The sequence below is a fragment of the Culex quinquefasciatus genome, chromosome 1, assembly GCF_015732765.1.
Source record: "Culex quinquefasciatus strain JHB chromosome 1, VPISU_Cqui_1.0_pri_paternal, whole genome shotgun sequence".
In the NCBI taxonomy this organism is placed as follows: domain Eukaryota; kingdom Metazoa; phylum Arthropoda; class Insecta; order Diptera; family Culicidae; genus Culex; species Culex quinquefasciatus.
This window is the reverse complement of record NC_051861.1, coordinates 114,867,446-114,886,791: the sequence shown is the minus strand read 5'-3', so window position 1 is coordinate 114,886,791 and position 19,346 is coordinate 114,867,446. Positions and strand designations below refer to the sequence as shown.

Genomic DNA, 19,346 nt, shown 5'->3' with positions numbered 1-19,346 from the left:
TAACAAATTAACAAATTAACAAATTAACAAATTAACAAATTAATAAATTAACAAATTGACAAATTGACAAATTAACAAATTAACAAATTAACAAATTAACAAATTAACAAATGAACAAAATAACAAATTAACAAATTAACAAATTAACAAATTAACAAATTAACAAATTAACAAATTAACAAATTAACAAATTAACAAATTAACAAATTAACAAATTAACAAATTAACAAATTAACAAATTAACAAATTAACAAATTAACAAATTAACAAATTAACAAATTAACAAATTAACAAATTAACAAATTAACAAATTAACAAATTAACAAATTAACAAATTAACAAATTAACAAATTAACAAATTAACAAATTAACAAATTAACAAATTAACAAATTAACAAATTAACAAATTAACAAATTAACAAATTAACAAATTAACAAATTAACAAATTAACAAATTAACAAATTAACAAATTAACAAATTAACAAATTAACAAATTAACAAATTAACAAATTAACAAATTAACAAATTAACAAATTAACAAATTAACAAATTAACAAATTAACAAATTAACAAATTAACAAATTAACAAATTAACAAATTAACAAATTAACAAATTAACAAATTAACAAATTAACAAATTAACAAATTAACAAATTAACAAATTAACAAATTAACAAATAAACAAATTAACAAATTAACAAATTAACAAATTAACAAATTAACAAATTAACAAATTAACAAATTAACAAATTAACAAATTAACAAGTTAACAAATTAACAAATTAACAAATTAACAAATTAACAAATTAACAAATTAACAAATTAACAAATTAACAAATTAACAAATTAACAAATTAACAAATTAACAAATTAACAAATTAACAAATTAACAAATTAACAAATTAACAAATTAACAAATTAACAAATTAACAAATTAACAAATTAACAAATTAACAAATTAACAAATTAACAAATTAACAAATTAACAAATTAACAAATTAACAAATTAACAAATTAACAAATTAACAAATTAACAAATTAACAAATTAACAAATTAACAAATTAGCAAATTAACAAATTAACAAATTAACAAATTAACAAATTAACAAATTAACAAATTAACAAATTAACAAATAAACAAATAATCAAATTAACAAATTAGCAAATTAACACATAACAAAAATTACAAAAAATACATAAAAAACTCTGATTTCGCAAATTACAGAAATAAATAAATTACATAAATTTCTTAAATTATACAAATTATTTGAATTATACAAATTACACAATCAAACAAATTTGGGATCATTCATAAACAACGTGGATTCTTTTTTTGAAATCTTAGACTCCCCCTCCAAAATATTTTTTGAGTGTGTATAAGGCTTTCTAGGCCCAGTGAAAAAAATATAATTTAACTCAAAAATGACGAACTCCTCGTCACAGTGTCCTGATGCAAACAATGATCGAGCTGTAGCTGTCACAGCCCTGCGATGTGTTGGCTGACATATCGGGCGGTCAGTCAAAAAACCCAGCTAGATGTCGCCTGACAAACAACTTTTGCTAGAAAGAGATGGGAAACCTGATGCAAACAAACGTCCAGCTGTAATGTAAATATACTTTGAATGTGTTGGTGGATTTCTGACTAGAAAGGCTTATTGAGAGTAAATGTAACATTTTTTTTAAATTTCAGCAAATTTAAACAAATTTAAACAAATTTAAACAAATTCAAACAAATTTAAACAAATTCAAAAAAAATCAAACAAATTTTAACAAATTCAAACAAATTTTAACAAATGATTACAAATTAAAAAAAAATACAAATTTAAACAAATTTAGAAAAAAACTTACAAATTTTAATAAATTTAGACCAAATTTTAGCGAATTTGAACAAATTTAAACATATTTAAAAAAAAATAAAAATCATAGTCCCAGTTGAAATTTGTTAACACTTTAACAAATTTTATCAAATTTTATCAAATTTAATCCAATTTTATAAAATTTTAACCAATTGTTAAAAATAGTCACAAATGTTAACATTTTAACATGTTTTAACAAATTTAATGAAATTTTAACAAATTTAATCAAATTTTAATTTTTTTAACCAATTATATCGAATTCAAACAATTTTAACAAATCTAAACAAATTTCAACAAATTCAAATAAACTGATTCAAATTTGAACAAATTTAGACAAATTTAAAAAGATTCAAACAAATTTTAACATTTATACTAATTTGAACAAATTACTACAAATTTAAACACATTTCTACAAATTTAAGCAATTTTAAACATATTCAAACAAATTTCATCAAATTTCTTCAAATTTAAACAAATTCAAACAAATTTTAACAAACTTTAACAATCTATAACAAATTTTAACCAATTTTAACGAATTTTAACAAATTTTAACAAAGCATAACAAATGTAAAAATTTGTAAACATTTTCAAATTTAAAGAAATTTTAAAGAATGTTAACAAATTTTAACGAATTTAAACAAATTATAACAAATCATAACAAATGTTAAAACTTGTTAACATTTTAACAAATTTTAGCAAACTTTATCCAATTTTAACAGATTTTAACCAATTGTTAAAAATTGTAACAAATGTTAACATTTTAACAAGTTTTAACAAATTTTATGAAATTTTAACAAATTTAAAAAAATCTCAACATATTTAAACAAGTTTAAACAAATCCAAATAAATTGAATCAAATTTTAACAAATTTAAATAAATTCAAACAAATTAAAACAAGTTTCAACATATTTATACAAATTTAAACAAATTTCTACAAAATGTAAACACATTTCTACAAATTTAAGCAATTTTAAACAAATAGCATAGCATAGCATAGCATAGCATAGCATAGCATAGCATAGCATAACGGGTCTGCACCACGCTGTAGGGGGTGCCACAATGGTCAATTCAATATTCTTAGACAATTTGATTGCTGCCCGGTACATCCAAAAATATCTAAGAACGTAAATTTCCACACTGTGCTCCAAGGCTACGCCCATACAGTCCCGTGGGGATTTGGGAGGGGATGTTTTTGTTGTTCACTAGTGGCAAAAGTGCAGGGAACCCATGCGACTTTTAAAAGTGAACGGAATATTTTTGGGAGGTTTGGAATGGGGGTTAGGGGCATTTCATCGGGCCGATGAAAATGGTTGAATGCGTAATGTATTACATGATTTGGATGTTTGTAAGTGTAAATGTTAGTCTGTAGTGTATTATCTAATATGCATATAGTTTTGTAATAATAATAATAATAATAAAAATAAATATAATAAATATAGTAAATAAAATATATATAAATATAATCAAGATGATTCCAGGAAGCTGTAAAAAATAGCAGGAAATTAAAATCTAAATGCTCCAGATGGTTCCCATGCTGTTTTAGAAAGATTCGTTAATTTGAGTAATTTGATGATATATGGTATGAGGAGATGGTATGTTACAGGAAAGGTATAGAATGAGGAATAATATGAACATGTAAAAAAACATAATCATTTAAAATACAAATGCTCCTGATTTAAGCAATTTTAAACAAATTTAAACAAATTCAAACAAATTTCATCAAATTTCTACAAGATTAAACAAATTCAAACAAATTTTAACAAACTTTAACAATCTTTAACAAATTTTAACCAATTTTAACTAATTTTAACAAATTTTAACAAATCATAACAAATGTAAAAATTTGTAAACATTTTCAAATTTAAACAAATTTTAACAAACCATAACAAATGTTAAAACTTGTTAACATTTTAACAAATTTTAGCAAACTTTATTCAATTTTATCATATTTTAACCAATTGTTAAAAATTGTAACAAATGTTAACATTTTAACAAGTTTTAACAAATTTTATGAAATTTTGACAAATTTAAACAATCTTTAACAAATTATAACAAATTCAAACAAATTTCATCAAATTTAAACAAATCTCAACATATTTAAACAAGTTTAAACAAATCCAAATAAATCGAAACAAATTTTAACAAATTTAAATAGATTCAAACAAATTAAAACAAGCTTCAACATATTAATACAAATTTAAACACATTTCTACAAATTTAAGCAATTTCAAACAAATTTTAACATTTCCTTTTCAAATTTTAACAAATTTCAACAAATTTAAACAAATTTTTTAAAAATTAAACAAACTTTAACAAATTTTAACTAATTTTAACAAAATTTTACAAAATTTAACAAAATAACTGTTCAAAATTGTAACAAATGTTAACATTTTAACGAGTATTAACAAATTTTATGAAATTTCAACAAAAAGTAAATAAATAACAAATTATGTTTGGGATCTGAATAAAAGACAACAAAGAATTTTAATCATTTTCATTTTTATTATCTCATTTCTCCATACTTATCGGTAAAGATCTGTAAAAGGCAGAAATTTTTTTCATGTTAACTTTTAAAAAACTAGTGAACCTTTCATTATATTCACTGAATACGTTTTCAACCCTCCTTTCTTATTGTTCTTCTAGTTGTGCTTATCGAGTGTAATCTACGTTTACGTACTGCGTGTTTGTAAATCTTGCCCTTTTGTGTATTTGTAACTTCTACATTCATTAAAACATTAAACAAATATCAAGAAACTGCTGCAATTTGAGATTCCCTAACTTGTACACAGTCCATTAGGAACAGAACAGAAATTAATCACTTAATAACCTAAAACCAAGCAACTGTGTGTGAATTCGTCCCCGCTCACAGATCCGACTCGACGCCACTGTCCAGGAAGTCTCGCAGCAGGTTCGCGGCCTTGCCCGGGAAGCATCGCACAAACGCGTTCAGGTAGATCAGGTACTTGGGGATCGAAACCTCCTCCAGGCCACGCCGCTGGCCGTCGATGATGGCGGCTGCGGCTTCGTCCGGCTTGACCAGGCCCATCAGACTGGGGAAGCGCATCTTGGGCTTTTTGCAGAGGCCAGTGTCGACCATGTACGGATACACGCTGGTGAAGCGGATGGCGGGCTTGCGCGGGTCCTGGCGGAGTTCCTCGGCCAGGGATTCCATGATGCCGCGGACGGCGTACTTGCTGCCGCAGTACGGAACGAGGTTGTTGAGGCCGATCAGGCCGGCGATCGAGGACAGGGCGACGATGAAGCCGCGGTTCTTTTGGATCATGTCGGGCAGGTAGGTTTGGAGCATCTGGGAATGGAAAAAGAAAATAAGTACACTCAATATCAAACTATTGAGGCCAGTGACCAGTTCTTACCCAGAAGTGTGCCATCACGTTGATTTCGTACGTCTTCCGGATTTCATTCTCCGTCTGCTGGAACAGCGGATGCGTTGGCATGATTCCGGCGTTGTTGACCAGAATGGTCACCACTCCAACCTGCTGCTTGACAGTCTTCTGCACCTCGATGATCTGCTCGCGGTTCGTCACGTCACACCTGAAATATTCAAGATCTCAATTCATTTCGAGTTCTCTAATGTCTCCTCAAGGTTCCCCCAACTCACACATAGCCAAAGGCGTTGCCCTTCTGCTGCTTGATCGCGGCGACCGTTTCCTGGTTCATCTTGTCGTTGATGTCGACGCAGACGACGGTTGCGCCGAGGGCGGCGTACTGCTGGGCCAGCGAGCGGCCAATGCCGTGGCCGGCGCCCGTAATCAGCACCACGTCCTTGCTCACGTCGACGGGCTTCGGCGGGACCACCAGCAGGTAGATCGACTCCAGTGTGAAGTAGATCCAGCGGACCAGCATCACCACGATGTCCACCAGCAGGATGATCAGGTTGTAGATCTTGATGCCGGCGTTGGGCCTGGAGGGGAAACCAATGGTAACATGATTTGTTAGTTGATGTTGTAAAATCGATTTTTTGGAAGATTTGCACCATTTGATCATCATGCTTTCATAAAAAAATTAATAGTCGAATCAAGCAAAACAAAAATCTGATACAAATTTTGGCAAATCAAAAAATTCCTTAAAAATTTAACCCAGAACTCTGCTAGAACCACGGCAAATACACTCAAACCCCGATGGTTTGACACCAACTGTTGTCAATCGAACGGGGTCACTTTTTAGTTTGGCACCCCTTTTACACGGAGTTCACACACACTATCAAACGTTTGTTTTGATAGTGTGCGTGAGCGCGGTGTAAAATGTGATCAACCAACGGGGTGCAAACTAAAAAAGTGTCAAACGAAAAAGTGACCAACCACCGGAGGTTGAGTGTACCATTTTAGCAGGATTCTGACAGAACCAGCTCTGCTAGAATGACTGGGCATACCTGTCAAAAACGGTAAACATTGATAAATTTGGAGAACGACATCAAATTGGACATCTAATTTTACATTAAAGTCGGTTAGATATCGAGATATCGCCAAATGAACCTCGGATTCATGATCACGGACCAACATTACCCTTAGGACAAAGTTTCACGAAAATTGATGTGTCAGAAACTTTTGGTCTCAACCGGAATTTAATAGATTTTTGTGTTAGGAACAATTTGTTGGTAAATCAACAAAATACTTCAAAATTGAGCAAATTGTGGCGCTTGTCACGAAATATTCTAGCAGAGCTGACTCTGCCAGAATCCTGTAAGAACGGTGGAGCTTAGAATGCTAGAATGTTGTTAGAAAATCCAGCTCTGTAAGAACTCAAAAAGTCGAGAAAATAATTTAAACAATTCAACAAGAATTCTATTAACAAAATATATCAAAAATGTGTAATTTTACCGCTAAAAATGTATAAATTTAGTCTCAAACGAATATATGTTCAGTGAGGAGCGAATCTATCAAAATACTAGCAAGGCGCTCACTTGGTCTGCACTACAACAGTTTGCTGTCAATTTATTTTCGACACGGTGGAAATTGCCGTCAAATGCGTCTTTGATGCTGTGTCATAAAAATATTGCAAAACATTTTTGATAACATTGATTTTAAGCATTTCTATTTCGAGTCAACTTTGAGCGACTCAACGAAATCGGTCTCTCTGATTCCCCCCTTCAAAATTGGCCCGAAAAATCAGAAGGCAAATAAATATTTTTACAATAAACTTCAAATTTTCAATGAAAATTCAAGTGCAGCCAGCTGAAATCAAATTAAAATACATTCTTCTGCGTTTAAAATCATTTTTAAAATTTTTGGGTTTATTAAAAAATCTTACGATTTTTTGAAAATTTTCGATGCAAAATCTTTTTTTTCGATACAATTTTTGTTTTTGTCAGATCTTAGATTTTTTGAAAACTAATGATTGCAAAACAACTGAACTAGTGTAATATGCATTTTAAAACACTTTTGAGCAACTCTCTACGAAATCGGCCGATTTCGACCATTTTTATTTTTTGATTTGGCTCAAACTTTGTGGGGGCCTTCCCTATGACCAAATATGCTATTTTGTGTCATTTGTTCACCCATACAAGTCTCCATACAATTTTGGCAGCTGTCCATACAAAAATGGTATATAAATATTCAAACAGCTGTAACTTTTCAGTGAATTTTCTGATCAATTTGGTGTCTTGGGCAAGGTTGTAGGTATTGTTGAGGACTTTTGAGAAAAAAATAGGTACACGGAAAAAAAATAATTGCAGATTTTTTTATCAACTTTTTTTTCACTAAAACTCAATTTCCCAAAATATATACGTATTTTGGGAAATTGAGTTTTATTGAAAAAAAAGTTGATAAAAAATCCTCAAATTTTTTTTTCCGTGTACCAATTTTTTTCTCAATAGTACTCAACAATACCTACAACTTTGCCGAAGACACCAAATTGATGAGAAAATTCACTCAAAAGTTACAGCTGTTTGAATATTTCCATACCATTCTTGTATGGACAGCTGCCAAAATTGTATGGAGACTTGTATGGGTGAACAAATGACACAAAATAGCATATTTGGTCATAGGGAAGGCCCTCACAAAGTTTGAGCCAAATCAAAAAATACAAATAAAATCCATTTCCGGTTTTGGTAGAGAATTGCTTTTTTTTCATTTAAATGTGAAGACTATGGCTTGTTATTAAATTTTTTATGTTTTTTTATTTTTGTTATAAACGATCAAATTTCAGCTTGAAAAAATAATATCCAAATTGTTAAAAAGAACAAAATGGACAAATTTGACAAAATCATTAAAATTGTCTCAATTGTCAAAATTATCACAATTCTCAAAATGAAAAAAAAATAACCAAATTGTCAATTTAGCAAAGTTCTCGATAAAACCAAGATTGACAAATTTGTCAAATTTGACAAAATTTTCTTAATTTGAAATTAAACTGACAAAGTTGCAAAGTTCTCAAAATAACCAAGATGGACAAATTTTTACATTTTTTTCTAAAAAAATAAAAGATTTAAAAAATAAATTACTTAAAAAATATTAGTAAATGAGTTTAAACAAATAAAATCAACAAGAAACTCAAAAAAAAAATCAAAATCAAAACTGACCAAATTCAAAAAAATAATTTTATTTAAGTACACCGTTTTAGATTACATTTTTTGCCAATAATTTGTCATGTTAAAATTATTAAACAATATAAAAAATAAATAAATCAAAACCAAGCCTGAAAACATTAAATCAAAAATTATAAAATATCAAACTGAACAAATTTGACATATTTGGCAAAATTGTCAAATTGTGAAAATTATCAAAATTTACATGATTCTCAAAATTAAAAAAAATCAAATTCTCAACATTGCAAACGTTCTCAAAAAAACCAAGATGGACAAATTTGACAAAATTTTCTAAATTTGACATTTAAATTTAACAAACTGACAAAAATTCATAAAAATAAAATATTTAAAAAATATATTAATAATAAATATTTAAAAAATATTTAAAAGTTTAAACTAATTAAATTGACAAGAAACTAGAAAATTTAAAATTTCAAAACTGAAAAAATAAAAAAACATAATTCTAATAAAGTACACCGTTTTGCCTTCCTCACTGAGGTAAGGCTATAATCCTGCTCTAAAATTGAACTTTTTATTTAAAGCTCGAAAACCCACCTTGATGTATTGTAACCGTTGGTTACAATTCTGGATAATTGAAGCTTCGCCTCAGCATTTTATACCACTTACACTACACTACAACAGTTTTGAGGGGGCGAAGCGTATCAGTGTAAGCGAGGCTGATGTCCACCAATTTCCTGCGGGCGCATTTGCTTACGTCAGAAAGGAAATGGTGGGAAAATGGACTTGGGCTAAACTTATGAGGGAAGTCGATTTGGGGAAAATCGCTCTCTTCCAAACAGGCGTCCGAGTGGACAAGTCGTGCTCCCGCGAAGGTCGTCAATCGCCCTTCCCATCGGCGGAACCAGGAGGTTTCCGCGAGCAGCTCGTCCATCTCGGATTGGTCGGCCTGGGTTGCGTAAATCCCGTGCTGGTAGCTTCCCATGTCTAATCCGTAATAGGACCACCCCCGTCGTCTGGCGCCTCCCCGCGCCATCATCGTCAAGGACGAGCACCCTCAGGCCGCTGGCCTTAACCGCAAAGGAGGGTCCCCTCTCGGCACGCCCGCATCAGTGGACTCCGGGGCTTGCCGATTAGTCAAGGAGGGAAGACGCCTGCCCGTCGGAGCCAGCAACGCCCGCTGGTCGTCCATCAACCCGGAACCGGCACGAAGCCGTAGAATCGAGCCGCCTACGAAGGTCGGCGAACGAAGCTGCATCCGGCAACCGAAGGACCGGACGAACGCAGCCAGGAACAAGCCGCCGCAGCCAGCAAACAACCCCCCCCCCCCCCCCCTACGGGGCCGTCGTCGCAGAGTCGAGGCTGGAAGCCACTCTGCCAGCCCGAACGTCGCCGGCGCGCGATCGTCAGCTGAGTTTGCGCGGTAAGAATAGCCCCTGAACGACCCACACTGACATACCCACACACCACTTCCAACTTCCCAAAGATCCCGCAATAAAGTGCTGTGATAAAGTTTAAATTCGTGGTTTTCCTGATTGTCCGTCACCTCCCCTGAATCACCTAGTAGCAATGCCGACCCTGGGACTACTCGGTCTGAGTCTCTTGCTCTGAGCTGGCCAAGCCATTAGTTTCAGTATACATATCGACTCAGAATCGAAAACTGAACAAATGTCTGTGTGTATGTGTGTGTGTCTGTGTGTGTGTATGTGTATGTGTATGTGTGTGGGTATGTGTGTGTGTATGTGACCATTAATGTCACTCAGTTTTCTCAGCACTGGCTGAACCGATTTTGACCAAACCAGTCGCATTCGACTTGGTTTAGGGTCCCATACGGTGCTATTGAATTGTTTGAAGTTTCGATAAGTAGTTCAAAAGTTATGTATAAAAATGTGTTTTCGCATATTTTCGGAAGAAGAATAAATGGCAGTAAACTGAACCAAACATCATCATGTCATACATCGTTATTTAGGTAATTGAAATACCTTTCCAACGAGTCCACAACATTAAAGATCTGGCAACCCAGTCTCAAGTTATAACCACTTAAGTGATATTTATGTACTTTTTTGTAGCCGGATCTCATTTAAATGTATGTAAACAATGTCCGAATCCATCATCCGACCCATCGTTGGTTAGGTAATCGAAAGACCTTTCCAACGAATCTACAACATTGAAGATCTGGCAACCCTGTCTCGAGTTCTGACCACTTAAGTGATATTTATGTACTTTTTTGTAGCCGGATCTCACTTAAATGTATGTAAACAATGTCCGGATCCATCATCCGACCCATCGTTGGTTAGATAATCGAAAAACCTATCCAACGAGTCTTAAACATTGAAGATCTGGCAACCCTGTCTCGAGTTCTGACCACTTAAGTGATATTTATGTACTTTTTTGTAGCCAGATCTCACTTAAATGTATGTAAACAATGTCCGGATCCATCATCCGACCCATCGTTGGTTAGATAATTGAAAAACCTATCCAACGAGTCTTAAACATTGAAGATCTGGCAACCCTGTCTCGAGTTCTGACCACTTAAGTGATATTTATGTACTTTTTTGTAGCCAGATCTCACTTAAATGTATGTAAACAATGTCCGAATCCATCATCCGACCCATCGTTGGTTAGATAATTGAAAAACCTATCCAACGAGTCTTAAACATTGAAGATCTGGCAACCCTGTCTCGAGTTCTGACCACTTAAGTGATATTTATGTACTTTTTTGTAGCCAGATCTCACTTAAATGTATGTAAACAATGTCCGGATCCATCATCCGACCCATCGTTGGTTAGATAATTGAAAAACCTATCCAACGAGTCTTAAACATTGAAGATCTGGCAACCCTGTCTCGAGTTCTGACCACTTTAGTGATATTTATGTACTTTTTTTGTAGCCGGATCTCATTTAAATGCATGTAAACAATGTCCGGATCCATCATCCGACCCCTCGTTAGTTAGGTAATCGAAAGACCTTTCCAACGAGTCCAAAACATTGATGATCTGGCAACCCTGTCTCGAGTTCTGACCACTTAAGTGATATTTATGTACTTTTTTTGTAGACGGATCTCACTTAAATGTATGTAAACAATGTCCGAATCCATCATCCGACCCATCGTTGGTTAGGTAATCGAAAGACCTTTCCAACGAGTCCAAATCATTGACGATCTGGCAACCCTGTATCAAGCTATGACCACTTATGATGCCACTTATGAGCCCTTGAGTGATATGTGTGTTTTTTTGGACCAAATTTGTGTCCAAACCCATCATATCACATATCACCCATTGTTGGAAAAAAGTGAGGAAGGCACCAACCACATAGGTGGATTAAGTTAGTTTTTAGATAAGTTTTGTTGCCAATCATTTGTAATGTTAAAAAATTAAACTACATTAAAAATAAATAAACCAAAAATGAGCCTGAAAAAAATTAAATCAAAATTTAAAAAAAATCAAAATGAACAAATTTGACCTAATTGGCAGAATTGTCAGATTGTGAAAATTATCAAAATTTACAGAATTCTCAAAATGCTCAAGATTAAAAAAAAATCCAAATTGTCAACATTGCAAAGTTCTCAAAATAACCAAGATTGCTAAAATAATCAAATTGGCAACATTTACTAAAATGATATGTAGAAAACTAACAAAACTGAAAAATATTACAAATTTAACCAAATATAGAACATAAAAAAAATAAATATTTATTAATTAGTCAAAATTAATTAAATCGAATGTCTACCTCAGATATGATTATTGGCAAAATTTTCAAATTTGGCAAATATTACTTAAAGGATATATTAAAAATTAACGAACCGGCTCCGTGGCTTAATGGTTACGGCTTCTGCCTCACAAGCAGAAGGTTCAGAGATCAAATCCCGGTCGGTACCTTTGAAATTTGGAATCAGAATTGCAATTGGAACATTGAATATGAACAAAAACGAAACTGAATCAGTTGGGATTCAAGCTCACACCTCTGGATTGATGGTCTGGGACTCTAACCAGTCGGCCATCTGAAGGTTATAAAACATGTTGTATTCTTCTCATATTAAATACGCTCTGATCCCTGATTTGCCTGAAGGGATTGGGAGTCTTAAGATAGTTCGAGGATCCGTCTGGTGCTTGCTTCTATGTTAAGGCGGGGCCGGACAATGCCCAACGACCTCGGAATTGGGCCGCTAGGATCTCTGCCATTCTGAAATGGGTGTTTGGAAGCAGCGCGATGGCTATCACCACCTAATACCCGGGACTGAGATAAGTTGTATCAGCATTCGGCATATACAAAGTCTGATACAAATTATACTTTCCCATAATTTCGCTACCGGTTAGCGGGTATTGGATTGGACCACACACAGACACACACACACACACAAGGATATATTAAAAATTAACGAAACTGACAAAAATGACAAATTTAACAAAAAAAAATTAATAAAAATATTACCCAAAAATATTGATAAATTATTAAAAATTATTATTATCGACCAAAAATCAAAAATATTAAAATCAAGACTGGCAAAATTGAAAAAGATTGTAATAAGTGCACCATTTTTGAATTAAATGTCTACGTCAAAATTATTTTTTTGTCAATAATTTTTGATAAAAAAAAATCAACTACTCAAAACAAAAATTAATAAATCGAAAATCAGCTTGAAAAAACTATCGGAACTAACGGCTAACACGAGGCGCTCGCGAGCCCTCGCGGCTAGAGCGAAAGCGCGAGTAAAAAGGCGAGCACGAGCGAGGAGAGAAATGGAATACAAGCTCCTCTCCCTTGCTCGCGAGTGAGAAAAGTTTTCTTCTTCTCGCTCGAATTCCAACACTGCTTGGCAGAAACACTCGTTTTTAACGCCTTGGTTTAAGGGAACCATAAAGTTGATTCACCATAAACATATGTTAATCAAAAAATAGTGCGCAATTTAAAATAAAATAGCAGCTTTTATCATTGTACATACAAAATTAATGTTAATTAATTTTCTATTACCTGTATTATTGAGGGTGGCGATAGCTAATTTTAGACAGTTAAAATAATCATTCAGAATTATAAGGATTTACTGGTTTTCCACATAGTAAAAACAACCCTTTTTCTAGTATAATGTCACTTTTTCAGTTCAAATTCAGGTAATTTTACATCATAACAAAAGTAATATTCAATCATTCAACTTTTTTTACTGTGTAAGCCGTTTATTTTGATTAAACAATTCCAGAACATACTGACTGTATACTATTGATTTTCTACGAGTAAAATGAACGTTCATGTGGCTTCAAGTACCACATTGTTATCAAAAGCTTAACGTGCGTCATAAGTCCTGAAGAGAAGTATAGTAACATCTCGAGAGGTATTATCCGCGCACCACCAAACCGAAGTGCGCAACACTTCTGTTGCGCGAAAAAATCTGTTGCGCCGAACAAAAATGTAGTGATTTGTCGTTAGCGTGTACATCAGCCTGTGGCGCAACAGCTTTGACAGGTTGCGTTCGTATTTTGATTTTTGTCTGCTTTCACAATACAAACAAATTCTTTATTGATGTTGTTGTGCTGCTTAACAAATACTATAAATCGATTACATGATTTCAAGTTCGATAAGCTGAACTTTAAAAGCAAATGCCTATTGTACAAAAAAAAAAATCTAGAATAATTTGTCTAGAAGGTTTTCTGACCACACTGAAAAAAATACTTCAAGAGTAATTTGCTTTAGCGTACTAAGTTCTTAAAACAACTGTCACTGTCAAAAAGCCTTCCGGTTTAGGGGAGAGTGGGGAGACTTGATCCCCTTTTTTTGTATCGCACATAACTCTGTCAATTTCTCACAAAACTATAAACTTTTTGCATGAAATGAAAGCTTAAACATTCATCTATGTTTGGCTGATAAGGGTATTTCATCAGATAAACTCTTCGAATCATGCCAAGCGTTTTAAAAAAATATTTTAAACTGGCATTTTAAAAATGTTAGGGGTAACTTGATCCCCCTTTCAACATTTTGAAGAAATCTTAAGCAAAATGTTTCTTATTCATCCAAACTTTTAATTTTCTATAAGTTACAGCAATTTCACATAAAACCTGTACGTTTGTGTTCAAAATATAACAAGTTTATTATGTTAAATATTTAAAAACTTAAAATATTATTTTTTAGACCAAAATTAAGCATGTTTACAAAAGCTGGAAATTTTTGTTTACGAAACTTTTGAAAAATGGTTCAAACTGCAGTAAGTTATGTACAACTATTATCCGCGCACCACCAAACCGAAGTGCGCAACACTTCTGTTGCGCGAAAAAATCTGTTGCGCCGAACAAAAATGTAGTGATTTGTCGTTAGCGTGTACATCAGCCTGTGGCGCAACAGCTTTGACAGGTTGCGTTCGTATTTTGATTTTTGTCTGCTTTCACAATATACTAAAGGAAACTATGTATGAAAACCCAGCTCAATTAATTAATCTTGAGGCTGATTCCAGTGACTGTAAAAATGCAGGGATCAAGTCTCCCTAAACGCACTTTTTTAAACAATTGATTGTAAAAATAGTATGACGATAAATTTAACATCAAATGCGTAAGGGTTTTGGAGTTGATAAGTTTATCAAACAATTCATGTATAAAACATATTTTTTTGAATAATTTTTGAGTGTTTTCTATACATATCAACACAAAGAAAAAAGATCTCTTGGAAGTTTTTTGCAGCTCGTTTTAGAAAAATGTGTGTAACTGAATCTAAACATTTTTTAATTTTTTTCTTTGTTTTCTACAATGAGTTTTAGTTAATTTCGCACAACTTTCTAGAACAAAGCTAATTGTTTTACCCACATGCTGACGAGATACAGGCTTGGGATCAAGTGTCCCCGGGGATCAAGTCTCCCCACTCTCCCCTATTTGTTATTCTTTTGTTGGCTCAATATCGGGTCAATTTTTAGTTAAAGTCAGTCTGATGTCGGGTTGCAAATTTGAATCTGTCATGTTTTTAACAGAAGAAATCAAGTCAACATGTTATTCCTTCTCCTCTACCTTCGCTCCAACGATCACGATCGCTCATTTCTTGGCAGCAATCACCACTTGAACTCTCCTCCCATTGAAATCATCGCGCAAAAAACGCGTTAAACGCGCGGTAATTTGCAATTATCTGCCACTCATCCCGTGTGTGGCGTGCGCTCAACAACAACAACAACAACAACAAAAACAAACCCCCCTTCCAACTGTCAAGTCATTCCAATCTTTCAACAAATCATCAAAAGTCTCATGGCATTTTTATTTGGCATTGCTAACAATAACAACAAAACAACGAAACTCCCTCTACAGATCCGAGTTCAGTCCGGTGTCCAGGAAGTCCCCGAGCAGCTGCCCATTCTTGAGCGGGAAGTTCCGCATAAACGTGTTCAGGTACAGCAGGTACTTCGGGATGGACGCCTCCACGAGGCCACGGCGCTGGGCATCGATGATGGCGGCGGCGGCCTCCTCCGGCTTGACCATCTTCATCATCGAGGGGAAGCGCGTGTGGGGTCGCTTGCAGAGTCCGGTATCGACCATGTACGGGTAGATGCTGGTGAAGCGGACGTCCGGCTTGCGCGGGTCGGCGCGGAGCTCTTCGGATAGGGATTCCATGATGCCGCGGACGGCGTACTTGGTGCCGCAGTACGGGACCAGGTTCTTGAAGCCGACGAGGCCGGCGATCGAGGAGAGGGCGACGATGCGGCCACGGTTCTTGGCGATCATGTCCGGGAGCAGTGATTGGATCAGCTGGAAAGGGGGTTAGAGGTTATGTTAGAAGGGAGGTTTGTGATGGTTAAGGGTCTTCAAAGTACCCAGAAGTGCGCCATAACGTTGATCTCGAACGTCTTCCGGATCTCGGCCTCGGTCTGCTGGAGCAGCGGGTGCGTCGGCATGATGCCGGCGTTGTTCACCAGTATCGTCACCACGCCGACCTTCTCCTTGATCTGCTTGGTCACGTCGATGATCTGCTGCCGGTTGGTCACGTCCAACCCAAAGCCGAACGCCGTTCCGCCCAGCCGCTTAACCTCCGCCACCGTCTCCGCGTTGGACTTTTCGTTGATGTCCGCGCAGACCACGGTCGAACCCAGCGCAGCGTACTGCAACGCCAAGCACTTGCCCATTCCGTGGCCGGCCCCCGTGATCAGCACCACGTCCCGGCTGACGTCCTCGGGCTCGGGCGGAACGACCAGGTGCACGATCGACATGACGATGTTGACGGCGGCCTTGATCCAGAACACGGCCAGGTCGACCAGAATGAGCAGCACGTTGTACAGCTGGACGCCCGGATTGGCGGCGCCGGCATTGCTGAGAACGTAAAGTCAGACCGTTTAGTGATGATCATGCGAAGAGAGGGGTGCGACCAAACCTGGTGAGTAGTAGGCCAAGATCACGTGCAAAACGACGGGGTGGGTGAGTGTTGACAACGCACACAGGTGACTTGGATGGTGATGGTGACAGGACAGGTGCACACATGACATTTAACAGGAAGCCTTGACTTACACGACAAGTTGCATGCAATGCGTGCAAACACGGAAAGAAATTTGGTGAATCGTTTGTTGACGAGAATGTTTGGTCGTAAACAAGTGTTTACGATTTCTTCGTTAGATTCGTTTCAGTGCAAACAAGGGTGGTGATTTGTGGTGACACAGCGTGACTAATCAAAACAGACTCCCGACTACAGCTGATTGTGAAGGGCGACAGGGTCAACCTTTTTTTCCATTTTTAGGGCTTTTGAGTATATTAATGATACTGATGGTGCAACTTGTAACGGGGGTTTAAAAGTGGGAACACCCTGCATTAAAATGAGCCTATTTCAGTAGAAAAAAAAAAACTAAATGCAAGTGCTTTATTGCTGTCACTTAGTTTTATGTGGTTTGCAGTTTGAAATCAAAAACAGTACACGTGGCGCAGGTCTGTTTCGTGATCATAAAGATAACCACAAAAAGACACGTGGAAATACCGTTTCGGTTGAACAAAAAAAAAATGTGTTGCTATGATGCAAGAAAGAGAAACTAAGGCAGTAGAAGGATTTTTTGTGGCTTGTCTTGGAATCATGAAAAAAAAAAAAAACTTTTTTCAATACACTATTACACTCAACCCCCGGTGGTTGGTCACTTTTTCGTTTGACACTTTTTTAGTTTGTACTCCGTTGGTTGGTCAAAGTCAAACTAAAAAGTGACGAACTGTCACTTTTTACACGGCGCTCACGGACACTATCAAAACAGACGTTTGGTAGTGTGTGTGAACTTCGTGTAAAAGGGGTGTCAAACTAAAAAGTGACCCCGTTCGTTTGACAACAGTTGGTGTCAAACCATCGGGGTTTGAGTGTACTGATCTCTTTATTCAAAACGCTTTTTATTGAACTTTTTCTTCTAGGTTTTTGTTTAACATTGAAGCTTCAGATATTTGATGACAGATAGTTTGTTATCGTTATTCTTTGTGATGATCTTTTCCTCAAGTTCGACTAAGCCACAAAAAAACAAACCGTTACTTCGGACAGAGAATCAGCCAAAGTCAGAAAACCAGTAAGAAAAACTTATCTCCAAGACCTGTCCCGCAGATCTCCGCCAATGCTACAAATAGCCCGAAGCTAAGGAACCTTGAAATCTGCAGAACCATGCGTTCACCTTCTACTACAGGTTGACGATCAAACAGAAAAATTCCGCTTGCGGTCCAAGAGTTCGACTACCTTTTCTAAAGCCATCATCATCAACAACGGATGCATTCTTCCGCGTTGCGGAACGCCTCAAAAGAGAACAGGTTCCATTCTGTGCCTCAACATAATGTTGACACTTCTTTGTCTTCAGGTGGATCGAAACCTCAACAGTGCAAAAGAAATGACCCACGATTCACGATGCCATGAACATCGTTCCCCGCGACATTCAAAACAAAGAGATCTATTTCCAGATCGCAGTTTCGCTTTCAACGCAACTCACAAACATGTATCCAATTACGAACAGAAAAAAAACCGGTCCGGCGGCTTGTCGGCCACAATGGCTTTGAGGAAGTCGCGAGCCGGACAATGTAGTGCATGTTTTGCAAGAATGACCCCGCCGAGCGGGACCTTGAACTTGGCTCTCGAGCCGTTGCTGGTGGCGTGAAAAGATTTCTTATCCAAAGTCATGTCTGGATTTCGCTGGTGGTATTAGCGATAACCAGGAGGGGTGGTTTTTATAGTGGAAGCTAAATTTGAACCCTACATTGATAAGATAGCGGAATTTGGAGATAACGGGCGAAACTTTGGACGGGATGCACTTTTCGGCTTATCGGTGGCGCTCAACCACGCCGTGTTGCCATGTTGTATTGGTTTTGTTTTGAGTTATTGAAATTGCAAGTCATGCTGATAGCCTACTTGGCTTCTAATATTGCCACACCAGCACATTTTAATGTCAATGTGCGTTTTTCTAAAAAAAAAGGGTTGCAAAACACACAACCGGGTGACAATCGCTTCCGCAACGCGGAAACATACAACGTCCTGCGCTGATGATGATGATGATGATGAATAATGTGCAGCTATTTGACCAACGGTAGTCAAACTCAAAAACAAAAACAAAAAAAAATTAAATCAAGACTAACATTTTAAAAGAGCCAAACATTGAATTACACCCATTTAAAATGCTGGTCTTGATTTAAAAAATATTTTTTTCGAAAAGATCGGAAAATTTCGCGAATTTTGGTGAGATTAGGAAACTTCAATTTTCGTGTTTCTTTATCTTAAAGCGGCTCTATCTCAGCAACCCGAGGTCCAATCTTCAATGTCTTTTAGACAATTTTAAAGCAAATTCTCTGAACTTCCCAAAAAAAAAAATTAGAAACGGTCACTTTTGGTCACTATTTTTAAAAATTAAAAAACTTCAAATATTTCGCTAAAATCAAACATTCGGTGGCTATATCTTGAAAACGGAGCCCTTTATCAAAAAATCTGTAAAGTACTTTTCGATTGCAAATTCAATTTTGCATTAAAAAAAAATGTCAAACTTGTTTTACATGAAACTTTGATTTTTTTTCCAAAAATCACTGTT

At 35.5% G+C, this 19,346-nt stretch overlaps 1 protein-coding gene across 5 annotated transcripts in view; it reads right to left on the bottom strand.

Moving 5' to 3' along the window:
• Positions 1–4,336: 4,336 nt before the first annotated feature.
• Positions 4,337–19,346, bottom strand: part of LOC6045257 (short-chain dehydrogenase/reductase family 16C member 6) — a 49,761-nt gene continuing 34,751 nt past the window's right edge. For 2 of the 5 annotated variants that reach the window (XM_038249565.1, XM_038249567.1), the window contains 3 exons: positions 5,477–5,779; positions 5,232–5,409; positions 4,337–5,164 (listed from right to left, as the gene is read on the bottom strand). In XM_038249565.1, the coding sequence (XP_038105493.1) occupies positions 4,721–5,164; positions 5,232–5,409; positions 5,477–5,779 (925 nt within the window). In that variant the 3' untranslated portion in view covers positions 4,337–4,720. Of the gene's footprint in view, positions 5,165–5,231; positions 5,410–5,476; positions 5,780–15,524; positions 16,072–16,136; positions 16,630–16,690; positions 16,882–19,346 lie in introns of those variants that run through there. The other 3 variants (XM_038249564.1, XM_001862611.2, XM_038249566.1) reach the window with 2 other exon arrangements.